The following is a 26475-nucleotide window of genomic DNA, read 5'->3' on the forward strand; positions in this document are numbered from 1 at the left end:
CTAATTGAATCTCCCCATAATATACATTGACAAATAGCATTTGTATACATAGATGTACATTTCGAGTTAGGTGTGTTGTGTATATCTTTAAATGTAGAGTAAATAAATGTCTGGTGCAATGGCTGCCATCGTTGTCATCCAATGTAAACCTGCGCCAGGCCATAAGATGCACACAAATACACATTTTCTAAATGGCGTATATAAAAGCAGGGCCGGCCCAAGCTTATTTTTTTTTTAGTAAGCAAAAATCTATTTTGGCGCCCCTTGATGGGATTAAAGGGGTGTGGTCTAACAATAAAGGGGTGTGGCTACACAGTTGTACTCCCCGTGGTACAGGGTGATAGTGGGTGACAGGGAGATAATAGGTTACTGGTGAGGCAGGGGTGACAGGGAGTTGGTGGGTGACTGAGGCAGGGGTGACAGGGAGATGGTGGGTGACTGAGACAGGGGTGACAGGGAGATAATGGGTGACTGAGGCAGGGTGACTTTGAGATAGTGGGTGACTGATGTCCCCAGTGCCAGATACACATTTCCCCACAGTGACAGATATTCCCCCAGTGCAGATACATATATCCCCACAGTGCCAGATATGCCTCCAGTGCAGATACACATATCCCCACAGTGCCAGCTATGCCCCCAGTGCAGATACACATATCCCCACAGTGCCAGATATTCCCCCAGTGCAGATACACATATCCCCACAGTGCCAGCTATGCCCCCAGTGCAGATACACATATCCCCACAGTGCCAGATATTCCCCCAGTGCAGATACACATATCCCCACAGTGCCAGCTATGCCCCCAGTGCAGATACACATGTCCCCACAGTGCCAGATATGCCCCCAGCGCAGATACACATGTCCCCACAGCGCCAGATATGCCCCCAGTGCAGATACACATGTCCCCACAGTGCCAGATATGCCCCCAGCGCAGATACACATGTCCCCACAGCGCCAGATATGCCCCCAGTACAGATACACATATCCCCACAGTGCCAGATATGCCCCCAGTGTAGATACACATATCCCCACAGTGCCAGATATTCCCCCAGTGCAGATTCATATATCCCCACAGTGCCAGATATTCCCCCAGTGCAGATACACATATCCCCACAGTGCCAGATATTCCCCCAGTGCAGATACACATTTCCCCACAGTGCCAGATATTCCCCCAGTGCAGATACACATTTCCCCACAGTGCCAGATATGTCCCCAGTGCAGATACACATATCCCCACAGTGCCAGATATACCCCCAGTGCAGATACACATTTCCCCACAGTGCCAGATATGCCCCCAGTGCAGATACACATATCCCCACAGTGCCAGCTATAACCCCAGTGCAGATACACATATCCCCACAGTGCCAGCTATGCCCCCAGTGCAGATACACATATCCCCACAGTGCCAGCTATGCCCCCAGTGCAGATACACATATCCCCACAGTGCCAGCTATAACCCCAGCGCAGATACACATATCCCCACAGTGCCAGCTATACCCCCAGTGCAGATACACATGTCCCCACAGTGCCAGATATGCCTACAGTGCAGATACACATATCCCCACAGTGCCAGCTATGCCCCCAGTGCAGATACACATATCCCCACAGTGTCAGATATGCCCCCAGTGCAGATACACATGTCCCCACAGTGCCAGCTATACCCCCAGAGCAGATACACATATCCCCACAGTGCCAGCTATGCCCCCAGTGCAGATACACATATCCCCACAGTGCCAGATATGCCCCCAGTGCAGATACACATGTCCCCACAGTGCCAGCTATACCCCCAGAGCAGATACACATATCCCCACAGTGCCAGCTATGCCCCCAGTGCAGATACACATATCCCCACAGTGCCAGATATGCCCCCAGTGCAGATACACATGTCCCCACAGTGCCAGCTATACCCCCAGAGCAGATACACATATCCCCACAGTGCCAGATATGCCCCCAGTGCAGATACATATATCCCCACAGTGCCAGATATGCCTCCAGTGCAGATACATATATCCCCACAGTGCCAGATATGCCTCCAGTGCAGATACACATATCCCCACAGCGCCAGATATTCCCCCAGTGCAGATACACATATCCCCCACAGTGCCAGATATGCCCCCAGTGCAGATACACATGTCCCCACAGTGCCAGCTATACCCCCAGAGCAGATACACATGTCCCCACAGCACCAGATACACCCCCAGTGCAGATACACATATCCCCGCAGTGCCAGCTATACCCCCAGAGCAGATACACATATCCCCACAGTGCCAGATATTCCCCCAGTGCAGATACATATATCCCCACAGTGCCATATATGCCTCCAGTGCAGATACACATATCCCCACAGCGCCAGATACACCCCCAGTGCAGATACACATATCCCCGCAGTGCCAGATATTCCCCCAGTGCAGATACATATATCCCCACAGTGCCAGATATGTCCCCAGTGCAGATACACATATCCCCACAGTGACAGATATGCCCCCAGTGCAGATACACATATCCCCACAGTGCCAGATATGTCCCCAGTGCAGATACACATTTCCCCACAGCGCCAGATATGTCCCCAGTGCAGATACACATATCCCCACAGTGCCAGATATACCCCCAGTGCAGATACACATATCCCCACAGTGCCAGATATGCCCCCAGTGCAGATACACATATCCCCACAGCGCCAGATATACCCCCAGTGCAGATACACATATCCCCACAGTGCCTTTCCCCCCCCAAAGTGCTGCTCACCGCGCTGCAGTGAGGAGAGTGCAGCGTGCGCCTCTCCTGCCCCAGGCCCTCAGTCTCCGGCAGCGGTGTCTCTCTTCAATTCGGCGCCGGCCCGTGAGCCAATCAGAACTCGCAGTCCGGCAGCCAATCAGGAGCCTTAGCTGCCGGTCCGCGAGCTCTGATTGGCTTACGGGCCGGCGCAGAATTTAAGATAGTCACTGCCGCCGGAGACGTCTGTGCGTGCCGGGCAGCGGTGGCCGGGAGTGGTTCGAGCCTCTTGCTGGCCACCGCTGCTGTAGAGAGTGAAGTCCCTGTGACTCACTGTCTGCAGCAGCGCCCTCTACTGCCTGGCGCTCAACGCGGCTGCATAACCTGCATATGCGTCGGGCAGGCCCTTTATAAAAGATATGCGTACAGTAAGTCAAAATCGGGGGTGTATCTGACAGGCATCGCCAAACCCTGACGGTACCAAACGTACATTTAATTTCACCAATATGTCCCGCCAAGCGCAAGAGGACGCAGGTATAAGATAAACTGAATTCAATATATAGGAAAAAATTGTGCACATACAACGTCTTACAAATTTGACTAAAGTTTAATTTTTTACGTGATGCAAGTTTACTTACATTTCAAAACAGGGCTGACAGTATTTTAAACATACTGTCATTTATACGAATTGCCTTTTGAGCACTAGAGGGCACTGTGGTACCATTTATCAACTTGCACTTTTGTGAGAAAAGTATTTTGCCATACCCTGTTATATATACACTGCTCAAAAAAATAAAGGGAACACTAAAATAACACATCCTAGATCTGAATGAATGAAATATTCTTATTAAATACTTTGTTCTTTACATAGTTGAATGTGCTGACAACAAAATCACACAAAAATTATCAATGGAAATCAAATTTATTAACCCATGGAGGTCTGGATTTGGAGTCACACTCAAAATTAAAGTGGAAAAACACACTACAGGCTGATCCAACTTTGATGTAATGTCCTTAAAACAAGTCAAAATGAGGCTCAGTAGTGTGTGTGGCCTCCACGTGCCTGTATGACCTCCCTACAACGCCGGGGCATGCTCCTGATGAGGTGGCGGATGGTCTCCTGAGGGATCTCCTCCCAGACCTGGACTAAAGCATCTGCCAACTCCTGGACAGTCTGTGGTGCAACGTGGCGTTGGTGGATGGAGCGAGACATGATGTCCCAGATGTGCTCAATTGGATTCAGGTCTGGGGAACGGGTGGGCCAGTCCATAGCATCAATGCCTTTGTCTTGTAGGAACTACTGACACACTCCAGCCGCATGAGGTCTAGCATTGTCTTGCATTAGGAGGAACCCAGGGCCAACCGCACCAGCATATGGTCTCACAAGGGGTCTGAGGATCTCGGTACCTAATGGCAGTCAGGCTACCTCTGGTGAGCACATGGAGGGCTGTGCGGCCCCCCAAAGAAATGCCACCCCACACCATTACTGACCCACTGCCAAACCGGTCATGCTGGAGGATGTTGCAGGCAGCAGAACGTTCTCCTTGGCGTCTCCAGACTCTGTCACGTCTGTCACATGTGCTCAGTGAGAACCTGCTTTCATCTGTGAAGAGCACAGGACGCCAGTGGCGAATTTGCCAATCTTGGCGTTCTCTGGCAAATGCAAAACGTCCTGCACGGTGTTGGGCTGTAAGCACAACCCTCACCTGTGGACGTCGGGCCCTCATACCACCCTCATGGAGTCTGTTTCTGATCGTTTGAGTAGACACATGCACATTTGTGGCTTGCTGAAGGTCATTTTGCAGGGCTCTGGCAGTGCTCCTCCTGTTCCTCCTTGCACAAAGGCGGAGGTAGCGGTCCTGCTGCTGGGTTGTTGCCCTCCTACGGCCTCCTCCACGTCTCCTGATGTACTGGCCTGTCTCCTGGTAGCACCTCCATGCTCTGGACACTACACTGACAGACACAGCAAACCTTCTTGCCACAGGTCGCATTGATGTTCCATCCTGGATGAGCTGCACTACCTGAGCCACTTGTGTGGGTTGTAGACTCCATCTCATGCTACCACTAGAGTGAAAGCAGCGCCAGCTTTCAAAAGTGACCAAAACATCAGCCAGAAAGCATAGGAGCTGAGAAGTGGTCTGTGGTCACCACCTGCAGAACAACTCCTTTATTGGGGGTGTCTTGCTAATTGCCTATAATTTCCACCTGTTGTCTATTCCATTTGCACAACAGCATGTGAAATTGATTGTCAATCAGTGTTGCTTCCTAAGTGGACAGTTTGATTTCACAGAAGTGTGATTGACTTGGAGTTACATTGTGTTGTTTAAGTGTTCCCTTTATTTTTTTGAGCAGTGAACTTTAAAAACATCAACGTTTTTATTCTTCTTAAATGTTTCTTGATCATAATAGGTTTGATAATAGAAGGATTTTTTTTAGTGTAGATTTACTAACATGTGGTTTGATCAAACCAAAAGGTTTTCAGCACCTTGATGCTGTTTGACCTATTTTGTGTGTCCGAAAACAAGAAAACAAATCATCTTTCCACTTTTACAAGCCCAGCGCTCGTCAGCTCCTCTAAGGGGAGACCCGAATTAATTATCAGGCCTCTGCACCCAGAGAGTAGCACTGGGCCTCTCATGATACCCCTGGATTTAGGTACCACAGACACAACGTGAAAATGTAGTGCAAGCATTTGTGGTACTACAAGTGCCAAACACACTTTAGCAGCCTGAGTTTCAGCTTGCACTTGGGCTCCAGTTTATACTATCACTAGTAGTGCTACATGTGTTGCCTTGATCCAAAATAAATACTAGAGCCCCATATCCTATAGGAATAAATGTTATTGCCCCTGATTCTAAAATTTAAAAAAAATAATGCCCCCATAATTCATAAATTGTCTTGGCCAACATTTAATTAAATATATAATGAATACTTACCTGACATCACCTTACCTTGGTCCGACGTGATCCAGATTTGCAAGGGAAAAAAGCTTTTTGAAATGACGGAACACTCCCATGGCAACCAATCAGCAGTGACGTAACATTTATAATTTGCATACTATAAAATTCTTTAGAGCAGCTGATTGGCTGCCATGGGTAACTTCTCCACTGGCACACTTCTCTTTTCACTGCTTAGTACATCTCCCCCTAAGGCCTTCATTTATCAAGCATGGGAGACTGATAAATAGCACTGTGATAAAGTACCAACCAATCAGCTGCATGTCACATGACAGGAGCTGGTTTGCTGGTACTTTATCACTGTGCTATTTATCATTGTGTAAGGATTTATAAATCTGGGCCTTAATGTCCGGTGAGCTTGGCTAATTAATAGACGGACAGCCAACCAGGAACGATTTCTTAAGCTGGATACACACTGAACGATATATTGGCTGTTTGATCGAACAGTCGATAATATCACGAGCGGGTCAGTGGGTGGGTGCAAACAATATGTCTGTGAACAAGTGCCCTCATTCCGAGTTGATCGCTAGCTGCCATTGTTCGCTGCATATCGATCAGTTAAAAAAAATGGCAAAACTGCGCATGCGTATGCACCGCAATGCACACGTGCAGCGTACGGGTACAACGATCATCGTGGTTTTTCACAGGTTCTAGTGACGCTTTCAGTCGCACAGCCGATCGCAAGGAGATTGACAGGAAGAGGGCGTTTCTGGGTGGCAACTGACCGTTTTCTGGGAGTGTTTGGAAAAACGCAGGCGTGGCCGGGCGTTTGCTGGGCGGGTATCTGACGTCATTACCGTGTCACTCGTCGTAGCAATCATCGCACAGAATAAGTAACTACAGGACTGGTCTTGTTTTGCACAAAATGTGTTTGCAGCGGCTCTGCTGCACAGGCGTTCGCACTTCTGCAAAGCGAAAATACACTCCCGCGTGGGCGGTGACTATGCATTTGTGCGGCTGCTAAAAGTAGCTAGCGAGCGATCAACTCGGAATGAGGGCCAATGTTTTTACTGAGAAGTGTTCAAGAGCACTACATTCAAAAGCCAATAAACAATACAGATATAGGGGGAGATATATCAAACCATCTAAAGAAGATGAGTGGAGGAGTTTCCCATAGCAACCAATTAGATTCTGGCTATCATTTATCTAGAACAGTCTATTAAATAATAGCCAGAATCTGATTAGTTGGCAATGGCAACTATTGTTTTTCTATAATGTAGAAATGATCATTTCAGAAGGCAACGGCAATCAGTTCTGAGCTGTCATTTTACAAACATAGCACGTAACCTAACAGTTAGGAGCTGGTTGGTTGGTACTTTGGGGTCTATGTACTAAGCTTGGAATAGAGGTAAAGTGGATGGAGATAAAGACCCAACCAACCAACTCCTAACTGTAATTTTCAAACCCAGCCGGTGACATCACAGTTAGGAGCTGATTAACTGGTACTTTATCTCCATCCACTTTATCTCTCTCCAACTTTTGATAAATATCACCATATGGGAGATTTTGCAGTACGTTTTAATGGGAAAATAAATGAAAATAAAGTTTTTACTTTAGAATAAAATTCCTTTATTTGACTAAAAATCAGTTGTGTTTGTTTTTTGTTATTTTTCACTAAATGATATTTAAATGTGTTTTCAGCTGCTGAAAGGTGTCACCATTGCAAGTGGCGGTGTGTTACCAAATATCCACCCTGAGCTGCTGGCGAAGAAACGCGGATCCAAGGGGAAGCTGGAGGCTATAATCACACCGCCAACAGCCAAAAAGAACAAAACTACCTCACAAAAAAAATCCACTTCTAAGAAACCGGGTGCCAAAAAGGGGGTGAGGAAATCCAAGGTATGCTTGGTGCTTATATAGTTGTTGTTCTCCTCATTTCTGGGTTCTGCGGGGCTACCTGTACTGTCCTGTAATATATTTAATGGGTTTGTCTTTTCTTGTCACCTTGGGGCTCTTTTACTGGGCGGGATGTACTAATGTACATCGCCGCCCTGCGCCACGATGCTGATCGTATATGTACTAACATATGCGATCAGCATTGCGGAGGACAGCTCTTCCGATAAGAGCTGTCCTCCGCGTTGCACAGCGGCAGCCTGACTTCCGGGATTCGGCCCCAGGAGTCAGTCTGCGCATGCGCGGGGTGGCGGGGGCGGCCGCAGGGCATGCTGGGAGGGATCCGATCGGATCCCTCACACAGCGCTGCGGAGAGAAGCCCATAGGCTTCTATTGACTATCGCCAGCTAAAGCTGGCGAACCCTGCTGCGGCGCTGACCTGCCGGACGTGGGTTAGTACATCAGGAAAATGCGGTAAACAGGGGGTTTACCGCATTTTCCGCTTAGTACATCCCGCCCACTGTATCAACAAGTGGAAAAAAAATAAGAATTTACTCACCGGTAATTCTGTTTCTCGTAGTCCGTAGTGGATGCTGGGAACTCCGTAAGGACCATGGGGAAAGCGGGCTCCGAAGGAGGCTGGGCACTCTAGAAAGATCTTAGACTACCTGGTGTGCACTGGCTCCTCCCACTATGACCCTCCTCCAAGCCTCAGTTAGGTACTGTGTCCGGACGAGCGTACACAATAAGGAAGGATTTTGAATCCCGGGTAAGACTCATACCAGCCACACCAATCACACCGTACAACTCGTGATATGAAACACAGTTAACAGTATGAAACAATAGAGCCTCTCAACAGATGGCTCAACAATAACCCGATTTAGTTAACAATAACTATGTACAAGTATTGCAGATAAACCGCACTTGGGATGGGCGCCCAGCATCCACTACGGACTACGAGAAACAGAATTACCGGTGAGTAAATTCTTATTTTCTCTAACGTCCTAGTGGATGCTGGGAACTCCGTAAGGACCATGGGGATTATACCAAAGCTCCCAAACGGGCGGGAGAGTGCGGATGACTCTGCAGCACTGAATGAGAGAACTCCAGGTCCTCCTCAGCCAGGGTATCAAATTTGTAGAATTTTGCAAACGTGTTTGCCCCTGACCAAGTAGCTGCTCGGCAAAGTTGTAAAGCCGAGACCTCTCGGGCAGCCGCCCAAGATGAGCCCACCTTCCTTGTGGAATGGGCATTGACAGATTTTGGCTGTGGAATTGTACTACAAATCCAACGAGCAATAGTCTGCTTAGAAGCAGGAGCACCCAGCTTGTTAGGTGCATATAGGATAAACAGCGAGTCAGATTTTCTGACTCTAGCCATTCTGGAAACATATATTTTCAGTGCCCTGACAACGTCTAGCAACTTGGAGTCCTCCAAGTCCCTAGTAGCCTAGGCACCACAATAGGCTGGTTCAGGTGAAACGCTGACACCACCTTTGGGAGAAACTGGGGACGAGTCCTCAATTCTGCCCTATCCATATGGAAAATCAAATAAGGGCTTTTACAAGACAAAGCCGCCAACTTTGATACTCGCCTGGCAGAAGCCAAGGCCAATAACATAACCACCTTGCACGTGAGATATTTCAGATCCACGGTTTTTAGTGGTTCAAACCAATGTGATTTTAAGAAACTCAACACCACGTTGAGATCCCAAGGTGCCACAGGAGGCACAAACGGGGGCTGACTCTGCAGCACTCCTTTTATAAATGTCTGAACTTCAGGTACTGAAGCTAGTTCTTTTTGAAAGAAAATCGACAGAGCCGAGATCTGTACCTTAATGGAACCCAATTTAAGGCCCATAGTCACTCCTGCTTGCAGGAAATGCAGAAATCGACCTAGTTGAAATTCCTCTGTTGGGGCCCTTTCGGCCTCACACCATGCAACATATTTTCGCCATATGCGGTGATAATGAGTTGCTGTAACCTCTTTCCTGGCTTTAGTAAGCGTAGGAATGACTTCCTCCGGAATGCCCTTTTCCTTCAGGATCCGGCGTTCAACCGCCATGCCGACAAACGCAGCCGCGGTAAGTCTTGGAACAGACAGGGCCCCTGCTGCCGCAGGTCCTGTCTGAGTGGCAGAGGCCATGGGTCCTCTGATATAAATTCTTGAAGTTCTGGGTACCAAGCCCTTCTTGGCCATCCACGAGTATCGTTCTTACTCCTCGCCTTCTTATTATTCTCAGTACCTTTGGTATGAGAGGCAGAGGGGAGAACACATAAACCGACTGGTACACCCACGGTGTTACCAGAGCGTCCATAGCTATCGCCTGAGGGTCCCTTGACCCGGTGCAATATCTTTTATAGCTTTTTGTTGAGGCGGGACGCCATCATGTCCACCTGTGGCCTTTCCCAATGGTGTACAATCCTATTGGAAGACTTCTGGAGGAAGTCCCCATTCTCCCGGGTGGAGGTCGTGTCTGTTGAGAAGATCTGCTTCCCAGTTGTCCACTCCGGGAATGAACACTGCTGACAGTGCTAACACATGATTTTCCGCCTATCGGAGAATCCTTGTGGCTTCTGCCATCGCCATCCTGCTTCTTGTGCCGCCCTGTTGGTTTACATGGGCGACTGCCGTGATGTTGTCTGATTGGATCAGTACCGGCTGGTTTTGAAGCAGAGGCCTTGCCGGCCTCAGGGCATTGTAAATGGCCCTCAGGTCCAGAATATTTATGTGTAGGGAAATAACCTGACTTGACCAAAGTCCCTGGAAATTTCTTCCCTGTGTGACTGCCTCCCAGCCTCAAAGGCTGGAATCCATGGTCACTAGGACCTAGTCCTGTATGCCGAACCTGCGGCCCTCTTGAAGATGGGCACTCTGCAGCCACCACAGTAGAGATACCCTGGTCCTTGGAGACAGGGTTATCAGCCTATGCATCGGAAGATGCGATCCGGACCACTTGTCCAACAGGTCCCTCTGAAAAGTTCTTGTATGGAACCTGCCTAATGGGATTGCTTCGTAGGAAGCTACCATTTTTCCCAGGACTCGCGTGCAATGATGCACCGCTACCTATTTTGGCTTCAGGAGGTCTCTGACTAGAGATGACAACTCCTTGGCTTTCTCCTCCGGGAGAAACACTATTTCTGGTTTATGTCCAGAACCATCCCCAGGAACAGTAGACGTGTCATAGGAACCAGCTGTGACTTTGGACTGTTTAGAATCCAACCATGCTGTTGTAGCACTTTCCAAAATAGTGCTACCCCGACTACCAACTGCTCCTTGGATCTCGCCCTTATAACGAGATTGTCCAAGTACGGGATAATTACAACTCCCTTTTTTTTGAAGGAGTATCAACATTTCGGCCATTACCTTGATAAAACACCCTCGGTGCCATGTACAGTCCAAACGGCAGTGTCTGGACTTGGTAATGGTAATCCTGTACCACAAATCTGAGGTACTCCTGGCGAGGATGGTAAATGGGGACATGCAGGTAAGCATCCTTGATGTCCCAGGATACCATGTAATCCCCCTCGTCCAGGCTTGGAATAACCGCCCTGAGCGATTCCATCTTGAACTTGAATTTTTGTGTTCAAGGATTTTAAATATAAAATGGGTCACACCGAACCATGCGGTTTCGGTACCCCAACCCGTGTGGAATAGTAACCCCGTCCTTGTTGAAGTAGGGGCACCTTGAGTATTACCTGCTGGGAATACCGCTTATTAATTGCCTCTAGCACAGCCTCCCTGCCTGAGGGAGTTGTCAGCAAGGCATATTTTAGGAAACGGCTGGGGGGAGACATCTCGAATTCCAGCTTGTACCCCTGAAATACTACTTGAAAGAAACAGGGATCCACCTGTGAGCGAGCCCACTAATTGCTGAAATTTTTTAGACGGCCCCCCACCGTACCTGGCTACACCTGTGGAGCACCCGCGTCATGGTGTGGCCTCACAGGAGGCGGGGGAAGAATCTTGATTCTGGGAACAGGCTGACTGGTGCAGCTTTTTTCCCTCTACCCTTGTCTCTGTACAGAAAGGAAGCGCCATTTGACCCGCTTTCTTTTCTGAAGCCGAAAGGACTGTACCTTTGTCTGTGAGGAAACCTGAGGTAAAATTATTTCTTCCCAGCAGTTGCTGTGGATACGAGGTCCCAGAGACCATCCCCAAATAATTCCTCACCCTTATAAGGCTCTCTATGCGCTTTTTAAGTCAGCATCACCTGTCCAGTGACAGGTCTCTAATACCCTCCTGACAGAATGGACATTACATTTATTTTGGATGCCAGCCGGCAAAATATCCCTCTGTGCATCCCCCATATATAAGACGACGTCTTTAATATGTTTTTATGTTTGCCAACTAGTATCCCTGTTTGACAGGGTCACCGACCACGCTGCAGCAGCACTATCTGCAGGTCTCAGTCTAGTACCTGAGTGTGTAAATACAGACTTCAGGATAGCCTCCTGTTTTTTATCAACAGGTACCTATTAAAGTGGCCGTATCCTAAGACGGCAGTGCCACCTTTTTTGACAAACGTGTGAGCGCCTTATCCACCCTAGGGGATATCTCCCAGCGTAACTTATCCACCTGGCGGGAAAGGGTACGCCATCAGTAACTTTTTATAAATTACCAGTTTCTTAACGGGGGAACCCACGCTTTCACACACTTCATTTATTCATCTGATGGGGGAACAAAACACTGCCTGTTTATTCTCCCCAAACCTAAAACCCATTTTTAGAGGTGCTTGGGTTAAAGTCAGAAATGTATAACACATTTTTTATTGCCGGGATCACGTCACGGATGTTCCTAGTGGATTGTGTATATGTCTCCACCTTGTCGACACTGGAGTCAGACTCCGTGTCGACATCTGTGTCTGCCATCTGAGAGAGCGGGCGTTTTTGAGCCCCTGATGGCCTTTGAGACGCCTGGGCAGGCGCGGGCTGCGAAGCCGGCTGTCCCACAGCTGTTACGTCATCCACCCTTTTATGTAAGGAGTTGACACTGTCGGTTAATACCTTTCACCTATCCATCCACTCTGGTGTCGGCCCCACAGGGGGCGACATCACATATATCGGCCTCTGTTCTGTCACCATATAAGCCTCCTCATTCAACATGTCGACACAGCCGTACCGACACACCGCAGACACACAGGGAATGCTCTAAACGAGGACAGGACCCACAAAAGCCCTTTGGGGGGACAGAGTAAGAGTATGCCAGCACACACCAGAGCGCTATATATATACAGGGACTAACTGAGTTATGTCCCTAATAGCTTTTATATAATATACTGTATACAGTGCCAATTTTAATGCCCCCCCTCTCTTTTCCCTCTTACTGTACTTTAGAATTGCAGGGAAGAGCCTGGGAGCTTCCCTCCAGCCGAGCTGTGAGGGAAAAATGGCGCCAGTGTGCTGAGGAGATAGGCTCCGCCCCTTTTTCGCGGCCTATTCTCCCGTTTTTTATGGAATTCTGGCAGGGGTATTTACCTCATATATAGCCCCTGGGGCCATATATTGAGGTATTTTAGCCAGCCAAGGTGTTTTTATTGCTGCCTCAGGGCACCCCCCCCAGCGCCCTGCACCCTCAGTGACCGGAGTGTGAAGTGTGTGAGAGGAGCAATGGCGCACAGCTGCAGTGCTGTGCGCTACCTTGGTGAAGACAGAGTCTTCATGCCGCCGATTTTCCGGACCATCTTCTTGCTTCTGGCTCTGTAAGGGGGACGGCGGCGCGGCTCCGGGACCGAACATCAAGGCTGGGCCTGCGGTCGATCCCTCTGGAGCTAATGGTGTCCAGTAGCCTAAGAAGCCCAATCCGGCTGCAAGCAGGCGAGTTCGCTTCTTCTCCCCTTAGTCCCTCGCTGCAGTGAGCCTGTTGCCAGCAGGTCTCACTGAAAATAACAAATTCTAAGACTATAACTTTCTAAGAGCTCAGGAGAGCCCCTAGTGTGCATCCAACCTCGGCCGGGCACGAAATCTAACTGAGGCTTGGAGGAGGGTCATAGTGGGAGGAGCCAGTGCACACCAGGTAGTCTAAGATCTTTCTAGAGTGCCCAGCCTCCTTCGGAGCCCGCTTTCCCCATGGTCCTTACGGAGTTCCCAGCATCCACTAGGACGTTAGAGAAATCTTTGTGGATGATCAAACCCGTTGTGTAAAAACTTGTTGCCTATGATAAATGGCACTCCAGCCAATCCGCTTCCAACTGGCATTTTTTTCAAACACATGACAGTTGGGAGCTGATTGGCTGGAGCATCATTTATCATACGAAACGAGTTTTATCATTCACAACGAGTTTTACTACTTGTTAATAATGGAGCCCCTTTGTCTTGTCGTCAACAACACCCCAGTCTGCACACACAGCCAGCCAGGTGCCCCTGCAAACCAGACTTTCACACATTACTGAAAATAAACTTTAATCAGATCATTCGTAGAGAGATTTATCAAATCTTCTAAAGAAGACAAGTGGAGGTGTCACCCACAGCAGCCTATCTAATGCTATCTATCATTCTGTACAATGTATTAGATATAGCTGGGATCTCATTGTTCTCTTTAGGAGCTGAATATACTAAAGGGAAAATGCAGGCGCATTTTTGTTATATACTATGCCCTGGACGCCGAGGCTTTGGTGCAGAGGGTAACGCCTATAGAAGCTTGTTGCCTTCATTCCGCATTCTTCATGAGAGGGATTCAATCGGATCCCACCCAGCACCCCCCCAGTGGCCACTGCGTCAGAGGGATTCCCGGGGCTGAAAACCCGGATGTCTAGTGACTGCAAAGGGCAGCTCTTATCGGGTAGAGATGTTCTTTGTGATACTAGTTACATATGTTAGTACATATGCGATTAATATCAATGTGATGTGTGGTGGGATGTACAGGTGGAGCCACGTTTATCTTGGCTTCTCTGCTGCACCTAGGTTTATTAGCATAAGCCCTTCATCTATTGTTGTCAGATGCAATACAATACAGAGAGAACAATACATCAGGGGATTAAGGCCCTCATTCCGAGTTGTTCGCTCGCAAGCTGCTTTTAGCAGCTTTGCACACGCTAAGCCGCCGCCTACTGGGAGTGAATCTTAGCATAGTAAAATTGCGAACGAAAGTTTCTCAAAATTGCGATTACACACCTCTTAGCAGTTTCTGAGTAGCTTCAAACTTACTTGGCATCTGCGATCAGTTCAGTGCTTGTCGTTCCTGGTTTGACGTCACAAACACACCCAGCGTTCGCCCAGACACTCCTCCGTTTCTTCAGCCACTCCCGCGTTTTTCCCAGAAACGGTAGCATTTTTTCGCACACACCCATAAAACGGCCTGTTTCCGCCCAGAAACACCCACTTCCTGTCAATCACATTACGATCACCAGAACGAAGAAAAAACCGTGAGTAAAATTCCAAACTGCATAGCAAATTTACTTGGCGCAGTCGCACTGCGGACATTGCGCATTAGCAACTAATCGCTCCGTTGCGAGAAAAAAATACAGAGCGAACAACTCGGAATGACCCCCAAAGTCATTACAGCAGGTGATTAAGTCTGACTGCCCTTACTCAGTTAATCCTATTATAGGCCAAAATAAAGATGGCTCCATCTGTACAAGAGAAGGTTGGTACATCCTGCCCCAGAAGTCTTAATCACTCTCCCCCAGTGTGATAAATCTGGGCATCACTCCTCATTTGGATTTAGTTTATTATAAGTGTCAGAAGATTGCACTTTTATTGTATTATAATAATTGGTGACGTGGAAACTAGACGTCATTGTAAAGTGCATTTTTTTTCTAACTTGCATTTTTTGGGAATATGTTAATTTGATTTGCAATAAATGGAAATTGCAGGAAGAGGTGGAAGATTATACAAGGTAAAATAGGTTGTTTACAGTATCCTAACACTAGGCGTAGGGTCCTAACACAACTGTCAGCTCCATGTATTTTTCATGCCGCGAGCGTACCAGGTGAGGCAGCCATGTAGGGTGCGCTTCAAAGGTTGCACTGTGGGAAATAAGCTATACAAGGATCAAAGGCATACATAGGAGAACGGATATACCCTGCATGAATAGATCAACATGTATTACATCCTACACGTGGAGGAACCATCTGAGACGGCCACCTGTGTACCGGGGAGATAAACCGTGGTATAAAAGACTGTATTAAAACAGTGGTGAGGTCAATATAAAAGTAATGGCGTGAGATTTCGCAAGTGTCAGGGAGCACTTGATGATATCGCAGCAGTAAGGGAGAAAGGTGATCCAGTTGTGTAGATGGAGGATACCGTCAGGAGGAGGGCCGGAGGACTTTGGACAGGAGATGAGGTACAGAAGTGGGAGCTTCACTCCTGTCCACAATTAAGGTTTGTGAGGGCCGGCGGGGAACATTTCTTGTGGGCGGAGTATAATGTGTCCATACTCCCAGCACCACAAATGTGTTACAGGCACTGGGCCAGATGTACTAAGCTTTGAAAAGTGTTAAAGTGGAGAGTGATAAAGTACTAACCAACCAGCTCCTAACTGTCATTTTTCAAACACAGCCTGTAACATGGCAGTTAGGAGCTGATTGGCTGGTACTTTATCTCTCTCTACTTTATCACTTTTCAACACATAGTACATCTGGTCCACTCTAATGTTACTTCTTTATGCCACAGAGATACCCCAGTTCACACATGTCGCAGTGCCCACCACACTGGCCGGCTGTCCCACTATTAATACGTCACTGCATAAAAACAATCTCTTATCCGATTATGGGACAAATAACCATATGAAAAATGGAAATCAGAGAAGAGGCAAAATAAGGGCAATAAGATTTACAGGGTGTCTATAATTAAAGTTCACCTATTCCAAGCAATCTACGGCAGAAACTACTTATCGGAATGTCGCCACATTTTCAGTAAATCTTAATGAGGCCATGGGAAGAACATTTGCATATCTGAAGAAGAAAAAATGCCCCCTGGTGGTGATTTTTTGAACTATTTTTTTCAAGGCGCAGATTTTATTCCCATGGCCAGACGTCCTGAAAATTTGGCAACATTCCGATGAGTAGTTTTTGCTGTAGACAGCTTGGAATAGGTGAAGTTATAATTATAGATATCCTGTGTAAGGATGTATAAGGAATCATAATCCTAATTGAGCCTATAAATGAGAACAAACAGTAGGCTGAGAATTTTCCCCCGTCTGCAATAATATCATGGGCACCTACTATTAGATTATATTTACTTTCTCTTACGTCCTAGAGGATGCTGGGGACTCCAAAAGGAACCATGGGGTATAGACGGGATCCGCAGGAGCTTGGGCACACTGAAAAGACTTAAACTGGGTGTGAACTGGCTCCTCCCTCTATGCCCCTCCTCCAGACCCCAGTTAGACTTTGTGCCCAGGACTGACTGGACAGTCACTAGGGGTGCTCTCCTGAGTTTCTCTAGAAAAGACTTTTGTTAGGTTTTTTATTTTGAGGGAGACCTGCTGGCTACAGGCTCCCTGCATCGTGGGACTGAGGGGAGAGAAGCAGACCTACTTCTACTTAGTTAAGGGCTCTGCTTCTCGGCTACTGGACACCATTAGCTCCAGAGGGTTCGATCACTTGGTGCGCCTAGCTGCTTGTTCCCGGAGCCGCGCCGTCAATCCCCTCACAGAAGAAAGAAGTCGGATGAGTATGAGAAGAACAGAAGACTTCAGGACGGCAGAAGACTTCAGTAACAAGGTACAGCGCAGCGGTAACGCTGCGCTCCGTGCTCCCACCACACACTTTCACCAACGGCACTCACAGGGTGCAGGGCGCTGGGGGGGGGGGGCGACCTGGGCAGCATGTTACTGAGGTTCATGGACCGGCAGAAGGCTTTTCGGTGCCTCGGCACCGTTTCTCAAACCCCCGCCGGCATCTTTTCATTTTCAAATTTGGCGGGCCGAAGCGCGCCGGGAAGGGCGGAGCTTCGTCCCGCGGCTCACAGCGCCATCTTCTCCTTCAACACGCGGCTGAAGGAGACGCTGCCTGGGACCTCCACATCTCCTCTCACAACTAACGGGGAGCTAATCGGGAGGGGGGGGGGGGGGCCGCAGTGTGGTGCATTTTATTATTATTTAAGCAGCGCTGGGTACATATATCTTTTGACGGGATATATGGGCGCTGGGGTGTGAGCTGGCATACTCCCTCTGTGTCCTCTATCTGGGCGTCATTGTGGGCCTGTCACCTAGCTGAGACGTTCTGCGTTTATCTGTGTGTCGGTACTACGTGTCGGCATGTCTGAGGATGAATGTTATTCACCAGAGGAGGTTATTGGGGGAGCGGATGCAGGGCTAGATGTGGGCCTGTTGGCGCAGCCGACACCTGATTTACTCGCATTTTTAAGTACGATAAATACGAATGTAGCTTCTTTATCAAAGAGGTTAGATAAGTCTGAGTCACAGACACAGGTGTGGAAAAAGTCCATGGAAGAGGCTTTGTCTCAGGTGCAGACCCCATCCGGGTCGCAAAAGCGGCCATTTACTCAAGTGGTAGATACTGATACCGACACGGACTCTGATTCCGAGGTCGATTTCACTGAGGCTGCTTTACATCCACGATTAGTTAAGAGTATTCAGTACATGATTGTGGCTATAAAAGATGTTTTACACATTTCTGATGAGCCGGCGGTACAGGAAACAAGGATTTGCTTGTTCAAGGGAAAAAAAAAACCTGAGGTGAAGTTTCCCCCCTCTCATGAAATTAATACTCTTTGTGAAAAGGCTTGGGAGTCGCCGGACAAGAGGTGGCAGATTCCCAAGAGGATTTACATGGCGTATCCTTTCCCCTTTGATGACAGGGAAAAATGGGAGGCGTCTGCAAATGTTGACAAAGCTCTATCTCGTTTATCTAAGAAAGTGGCGCTTCCGTCTCCCGACACGGCAGCTCTCAAGGATCCGGCGGATCGCAAGCTGGAGACGTCTCTGAAGTCCATTTTCGCTAATTCGGGTGCATTGCTCAGACCTGCTGTGGCGTCGGTATGGGTGAGTAGTGCTATTGCTAAATGGGCTGAGAATTTAGCTAATGATATGGATACCCTTGATAAAGATAATGTTCTTTTGACTCTTGGTTATATCAAGGACGCTGCAGATTACCTGAAGGATGCGGCGAGGGATGATTGTCTCTTGGGATCAAGAGCCAATGCCATGTCGATATCGGCCAGGAGGGCATTGTGGATCCATCAATGGAATGCTGATGCCAACTCCAAGAGAGCTATGGAAGCTTTACCCTTCAAAGGTACGGTGTTGTTTGGGGACGGCTTCGCTGACCTGGTCTCTACCGCGACTGCGGGTAAGTCCTCTTTTCTTCCTTATGTTCCCACACAACAGAAAAAGGCACCACATCAGCAGATGCAGTCCTTTCGTCACAATAAATACAGGAGTGGAAAAGGTTCGTCCTTCCTCGCTTCAAAAGGTAGAGGAAGTGGAAGGAAGCCGCCTGCAGTATCAGGCGCCCAGGACCAAAAGTCCTCCCCTGCATCTACCAAGTCCACCGCATGACGCTGGGGCTTCCCTGGGGGAGTCCGGACCGGTGGGGGGCCGTCTGCGAATATTCAGTCAGGTCTGGATTCAATCAGACCTGGATCCTTGGGTCCTAGAGATTGTGTCTCAGGGATACAAGCTGGAGTTTCGGGAGATGCCCCCTCACCGGTTCTTCATTTCGGCCTTACCAGTGGCTCTTCCGGACAGGGAGGTGGTGTTGGCAGCGATACAAAAATTGTGTCTACAAAGGGTCATTGTTCCCGTTCCCTCGTCCCAACGGGGGGGAGGGGTTCTACTTGAGCCTCTTTGTTGTGCCGAAACCGGATGGTTCGGTCGGACCAATTCTGAATCTAAAATCCCTCAATCCATACTTGAAAGTTTTCAAGTTCAAGATGGAATCTCTTCGAGCAGCCTGGAAGGGGGGGATTTTATGGCGTCAGTCGACATAAAGGATGCCTACTTACACGTCCCGATATATCCTTCGCATCAGGCCTTCCTCAGGTTTGCGATACAGGATTCTCATTACCCATTTCAGACGTTGCCGTTTGGGCTTTCCACGGCTCCGAGGATTTTCACCAAGGTCATGGCGGAAATGATGGTTCTCCTTCGCAAACAAGGGGTTACAATTATCCCGTACTTGGACGATCTCCTGATAAAGGCGAGGTCCAAGGAACGGTTGCTGAGAAGTGTAAATTTGTCACTGTCGGTTCTGCGACAGCATAGTTGGGTACTCAATTTGCCAAAATCTCAGTTGATTCCGACCACTCGGCTGCCTTTTCTGTGCATGATTCTGGACACGGATTTACAGAGAGTATTTCTTCCAGAAGAAAAAGCTCTGGAACTGCAGACGATGGTCAGGGAACTTCTGAGGCCGACAAGTGTGTCAATCCATCACTGTACTCGGGTTCTGGGGAAAATGGTTGCGGCGTACGTAGCCATTCCATTTGGCAGGTTTCATGCCCGGGTGTTTCAGTGGGACTTGCTGAGCAAATGGTTTGGGTCTCACCTGCACATGCACCGGAAGATAAGTCTATCTCCCAGAGCCAGAATTTCTCTCCTGTGGTGGCTACAAAGTTCCCACCTCCTAGGGGGACGCCGGTTCGGTATCCAGGATTGGGTACTTCTGACAACAGATGCAAGTCTCCGGGGCTGGGGCGCAGTCACCCAATGAAGAAACTTCCAGGGGAAATGGAAGCTTGTCTCCACATAAATGTTCTCGAGTTAAGAGCCATTTACAACGGCCTGCTACAAGCAAGAAGCCTTCTTCAGGGTCGACCTGTCCTGGTACAGTCAGACAACATCACAGCGGTGGCACATATAAACCGTCAAGGCGGAACAAGGAGCAGAGCGGCAATGGCGGAGGCCACAAGAATCCTTCACTGGGCGGAACAACACATGAGCGCCCTGTCAGCAGTCTTCCTACCGGGAGTGGACAACTGGGAAGCAGATTTCCTCAGCAGACACGATCTCCATCCGGGAGAGTGGGCTCTTCACCAAGAGGTATTTGCAGAGGTGACAAAACGTTGGGGAATTCCGTTGATCGACATGATGGCGTCTCGTCTCAACAAGAAGCTCCCGAGATATTGTTCCAGGTCAAGGATCCCCCAAGCCAGTGCAGTGGACGCCCTGATGTCTCCGTGGGTGTTCCAGTCGGTGTATGTGTTCCCTCCACTTCCTCTCATTCCAAAAGTACTGGGGATCATTCGACGAGCAAGGGATCAGGCGATTCTCGTCGTTCCAGATTGGCCAAGAAGGGCCTGGTACCCGGATCTTCAGGAATTACTGGTGGAAGATCCTTGGCCGCTTCCTCTAAGAGAGGACCTGTTGTTACAGGGTCCATGCGTGTTTCCAGACTTACCGCAGCTGCATTTGACGGCATGGAGGTTGAGCGCCAGATCTTAGCTCGTAAGGGTATTCCCGGGGAGGTCATTCCCACTCTCATTAAGGCTAGGAAGGAGGTTACGGCGAAACATTATCACCGTATTTGGAGAAAGTATGTTTCCTGGTTTGAGTCTAAAATGGCTCCTGCGGAAGATTTTCACTTGGGTCGCTTTCTCCACATTTTGCAGGCGGGAGTAGATGCAGGCCTGAAATTAGGCTCCATCAAAGTGCAGATTTCGGCTTTGTCTATTTTCTATCAAAAAGAATTAGCTGTCCTCCCAGAGGTTCAGACTTTTGTGAAAGGAGTAATGCATATCAATCCTCCGTTTGTGCCTCCTGTAGCTCCATGGGATCTTGATGTGGTCTTACGGTTTCTCATGTCTTCCTGGTTTGAACCTTTGCGTAAGGTTGAGTTGAAATTTCTCACTTGGAAGGTAGTTATGCTGTTGGCGCTGGCGTCTGCCAGGCGAGTGTCAGAGTTGGCGGCCTTATCTCATAAGAGCCCGTACTTGATTTTTCATTCGGATAGGGCGGAATTGAGGACTCGTCAACAATTTCTGCCGAAGGTGGTTTCTTCATTTCACATTAACCAACCTATTGTGGTCCCGGTGGCTACGGAGGTTGTGGCGATTCCAAAATCTCTGGATGTTGTGAGAGGTTTGAAGATCTACGTCACTAGGACAGCTGTTGCCAGAAAAACTGAGGCGCTGTTTGTCCTGTATGCTTCCAACAAGATTGGTCATCCTGCTTCAAAACAGACTATTGCACGCTGGATTTGTAGTACGATTCAGCAGGCTCATTCTTCGGCCGGGCTACCAGTGCCGAAGTCAGTAAAAGCCCATTCTGCCAGGAAAGTGGGCTCATCTTGGGCGGCTGCTCGAGGCGTCTTGGCGTTACAGCTTTGCCGAGCAGCTACTTGGTCGGGTTCAAACACTTTTGCTAAGTTCTATAAGTTTGATACCTTGGCTGAGGAGGACCTTGCGTTTGCTCAGTCGGTGCTGCAGAGTCGTCCGCACTCTCCCGCCCATTCTGGAGCTTTGGTATAAACCCCATGGTCCTTTTGGAGTCCCCAGCATCCTCTAGGACGTAAGAGAAAATAGGATTTTGGTACCTACCGGTAAATCCTTTTCTCCTAGTCCGTAGAGGATGCTGGGCGCCCATCCCAGTGCGGACTGTATCTGCAGTGTTTTCTTGCTGGTAAAATTAGTTTATACACGGGTTGTGTATTTCTTGTTTCAGCTTGTTGCTGTTGTTACTTCATACTGTTATCTGGTTTCCTGTTACTCTGGTTGTACGGTATGTTTGTGGTGTGGGCTGGTATGTTTGTAGCCTTTAGTTTAAACAAAAATCCTTTCCTCGAAATGTCCGTCTCTCCTGGGCACAGTTCCTATAACTGGGGTCTGGAGGAGGGGCATAGAGGGAGGAGCCAGTTCACACCCAGTTTAAGTCTTTTCGGTGTGCCCAAGCTCCTGCGGATCCCGTCTATACCCCATGGTCCTTTTGGAGTCCCCAGCATCCTCTACGGACTAGGAGAAAAGGATTTACCGGTAGGTACCAAAATCCTATTATTTGTGTTGCAGGTTTATTGTACATTTTGCAGCTTTGTTTTTACGCTTTTCTTTCTGCTCAGAAGAAACAGGGAGAAGTGAGTAAGGCAGCAAGTGCTGACAGCACAACGGAAGGCACACCGGCCGATGGATTCACCGTACTGTCCACCAAAAGTCTTTTCCTTGGACAGAAGGTATGCTTTGTTTCACCATAGCCGCATCATACAACGACAGATAGTCACACAGCAGACATAGGCACATAGTCATGCAGCAGACGGTATCCGGACTATAGGTCGACACCCATTGGTCGACAGTGGATAGGTCGGCACTAGAAAATAGGTCGACACGTCCAGTAGGACGACATGAAAAAAGGTCGACCTAATGGGTGTCGCCCCTGGGTCCCATACCCGCAGCAGACATAGGGGGCAGGATAGATTGTTTATCTATAGATGGTGGTTCCTAATTGAAGCCTATAGGGTTCTTATTGCAGACTACCGAGAGTCCGCAGTGGCTCTGACATGTGCATCAGGACTCCCGGTTCATAAACCCAGAAGCCCTTACTCCGCAAAGGACGTCTCTTATCAGAAGAGCTGTCCTTTGCTATTTTAATTGCAAATCTTCATGCATGCAACATCACTAAACGCCCCTATGCATGCGATCAGCGGCGGAACGTATGATGTGTGTTGCATCCCATCCAGGGAGAGATTTATCAAAGCTTGGAGAGCGATAAGGGAGAAAGATAAAGTACCAACCAACCAGCTCCTGTCATTTTTCAAACACAGCCAGCAAAGTGAAAGGTAGGAGCTGATTGGTTATTACTTATCCCCCTTTATCTCTTTCCAAGTATTGAGAAATCTCCCCAATAGGCAGATAGTCATACAGCAGACATAGGCCCTCATTCCGAGTTGATCGCTCGCTAGCTACTTTTTGCAGCCGTGCAAACGTAGAGTCGCCGCCCACGGGGGAGTGTATTTTTGCTTTGCAAGTGTGCGATCACATGTGCCACTGAGCGGGCCGAAAAAGTTTTTTGCAGTTTCTGAGTAGCTCTGGACTTACTCAGCCGCTGCGATCACTTCAGCCTGTCCGGTGCCGGAATTGACGTCAGACACCCGCCCTGCAAACGCCTGGACGCGCCAGCGGTTTCCCTACCACTCTCTGAAAATGGTCAGATGACACCCATAAACGCCCTCTTTCTGTCAATCTCCTTGCGAATGGCTGTGCGAATGGAATCGTCGCTAGAAGCATTGCACAGCAACTATGCTGTTTGTACCAATACGATGCGCATTGCGGTGCATACGTATGCGCAGTAGTAACCTGATCGCTGCACTGCGAAAATCGGCAGCGTGCGATCAACTCGGAATGAGGGCCATAGGTAGATGGGGCATGTTGAGAATTAGTGTTGCATTACTAGACCCAGCAAACAGGAAGCTCAGCTCAGCTTAGTGCAAAATAATTACAAATGTCATTCCAGTTTACATTACTTTACGTTTTATAAAAAGAAACTGTAAAGCTCAGCTTTAGACGTATAATAATAATAGTAATAATATAAATAGGTACATTGCGGAAACTGATATTATCCATAATTGTCATAAACTTTTTTTTAAGGAATTAAAGGGATGAGCATATGCATGTGTAGAACGACTTGCTTTTAAACAGAGAGCGCCAACTGCAACAGCTTTTTATGTGTGACATGTTGTGTTATACTTCAATTTTAATACTTGCATTTTAAGTTTGATGGTCCTGCATCTAGCTCTGTTGCTTGCTACTGTGCCGCTCTCCCGATCTCTTCCCGCTGCTGTACTACTTCCCCGCTCCTGCTTTTCTTTGCAGCTGAATCTTATTCACAGCGAAATCAGTAATTTGGCCGGATTTGAGGTGGAGGCTGTTATCAACCCTACTAATGCTGACATTGACCTTAAAGACGATATAGGTAAACGGGACGTGGTTTCTATAATAGCTAATGGTTGAGCGATAATTATAGATTCCGAAAATTGTAAAGAAAAAAAGATCAATTCAAACCTTTAAATTTGGGCTTTTCCTCCTTCTATAATTATCTCACACTGTTGGCGGCTTTGTTCTGTCTTTTCTGTTGTTTGTTTGCTGTCTCTGTCTCTCGGAAGATGTTTTCTCAGTTTTGCTATTACTGTAAACATGGCAATTTTCCATTGTACCTCCACTAAAAGATTAGTTAGGCTGCCATAATAACGCACTGCGCTTAGTACTGTAATGATTCTGTCCAATGGGAATTAATTGTGCATACCCATGTAATAAATAGATTTTTAGGGTAAATAAAATAGAAGTGTAGCAGCTACAAATACTAAATTATATTTTTATCCGTATACTCTCCTGCTATACCATAATTAGCTCTCCAAGCAGAAAATGGCCGTTGAGGCAATTTGAGGTAGAAAACTCATATAATAATACGTTTGTTAATACATTTTCATAGTTTGTAAAACTCATATAGAACTCATCTAGGCCTATAGAAATGTTTGATGGTTTTGGTAGAGAAAGACCATTTATAGGAAATTATATTTGGGGACTGAGGGGCCTATTTATCAACGAGTTTTATCATACCCATCAAGTTTTAAAACCCATTGCGTATGATAAATGGTGATTGAGCCAATCACCTCCCAACTATCATTTTTCAAACACATAACAGGTGCTGATTGGCTGGAGCACCATTTATCATACGCAACAAGATAGATAGGGATCAGTATGAAATACCTACAATCAAAATCACGACGGTCAAAATCCCGACAACAATTGACCGACAGTCAAAATCCCGACAAGGGCAAAATACCGACATTCAAAATATCTACAAGGTCAAAATACCGACGTTTTCCATTGTTTTTTTGGTGTGTATGTCGACATAGGTTGACACGGGCACCGTATAAGTGTACCACGTCCCCTGGCAGGTCCACTGGGATGGTAAAGTATGAGTTGGTTTCAGTAAAAAAAAATCATGAAAAACTCATGTCAACTTTTTGACCGGTCGACATTTTACATTTTAGTATATTGACCTTGTCGGTATGTTAAATGTCGGTATTTTGACCTTGTCGGGATTTTGACCGTCGGTCAATGGTTGTTGGGATTTTGACCGTTTTGATTGTAGGTAAATTGAGAGCATCCTGATAGATAAAAGCTGCCTTAAAAACTCTAAAGAGTGATACTTTAGTAAAAGTAAATTTAAAACCCATATATTTGAAAAACGAACATGGATATATAAAAATATATGTTCATTTAACAATGTTTGAAACTCTCTATTGCAAATCAATTAGCTTATTGGTCTGTCCATTAAGTACTCAATAAACAAGTTCCCTTCTACTTGTTCTTTGGCCATTATACAGTAGGATGTATAATGGAATGAGAAAATGTTTTTGTGTTATAAACAGCTTGATGAAATATATCTCAATATCAAATTAATCTATACTGTACTTATTTTCTAAGAAATTGCATGTAAGAGGAACATTGAGAAACATCTTCTGTTGAGGTCAATGACTTATCTTTATTTTCCCTTCTAACTCTACGTTGACAAAGGTGGTTGTAGTTGCTGATTCATTTAGGTTATCATCATTATTAAAACTGTATAAAATCCCACTTCGGTCTTTAAAGGAACCAGTCACCTATAATTAACATTTACTTGAGCAATAATAAATAAATCTACTTATATAATACTTTAGTATTTGTTCTAGAAATACTTAATCTTTCATGTATGTCTATTATGCTACCAGATCCAAGCTGTACTGCAGGCTACATGTGATTGCACTAATTTCCTAAAGGGTCGTTTATGGGGGTCATTGGCTGTTGGAGCCTAACCAGCGACCTTTGGTCATTAATGCCGCCTGTAATATTTGGCTGTGTGGATCACTGGCCAAGTCAACCATTGTTCAGCTTGGCATTCGCCAGTCTTTGCTCTCAGTTTGCAGAGCGGTAAAATTCCAACATGCCCAAACATGGACTATTTCAAAAACTTTGAGGGTTTGCAGTCACTCTTCTCTGAACTAGGGACAGCGATCTCTTAGACATTTTGAAGTGATACTGAGAACTGGCCAAAGGTGATGCTGTTAATTGTCCCTTCAAACTCAAGCGTACTTACATTC

The 26475-nt window shown here is 47.3% G+C and overlaps 1 protein-coding gene across 4 annotated transcripts in view; it reads left to right on the top strand.

Moving 5' to 3' along the window:
* LOC134933485 (core histone macro-H2A.1) overlaps nt 1-26475 on the top strand; it is a 107846-nt gene that overhangs the window by 38135 nt on the left and 43236 nt on the right. Inside the window, exons 4-6 of one of the 4 annotated variants that reach the window (XM_063928722.1) lie at nt 7309-7506; nt 22459-22569; nt 24206-24305. In XM_063928722.1, coding sequence (XP_063784792.1) covers nt 7309-7506; nt 22459-22569; nt 24206-24305 — 409 coding nt within the window. The remainder of the gene's footprint in view (nt 1-7308; nt 7507-22458; nt 22570-24205; nt 24306-26475) is intronic. The other 3 variants (XM_063928723.1, XM_063928724.1, XM_063928725.1) reach the window with 3 other exon arrangements.

This window comes from Pseudophryne corroboree, chromosome 6 (genome assembly GCF_028390025.1).
Source record: "Pseudophryne corroboree isolate aPseCor3 chromosome 6, aPseCor3.hap2, whole genome shotgun sequence".
NCBI classification, from domain to species: Eukaryota; Metazoa; Chordata; class Amphibia; order Anura; family Myobatrachidae; genus Pseudophryne; species Pseudophryne corroboree.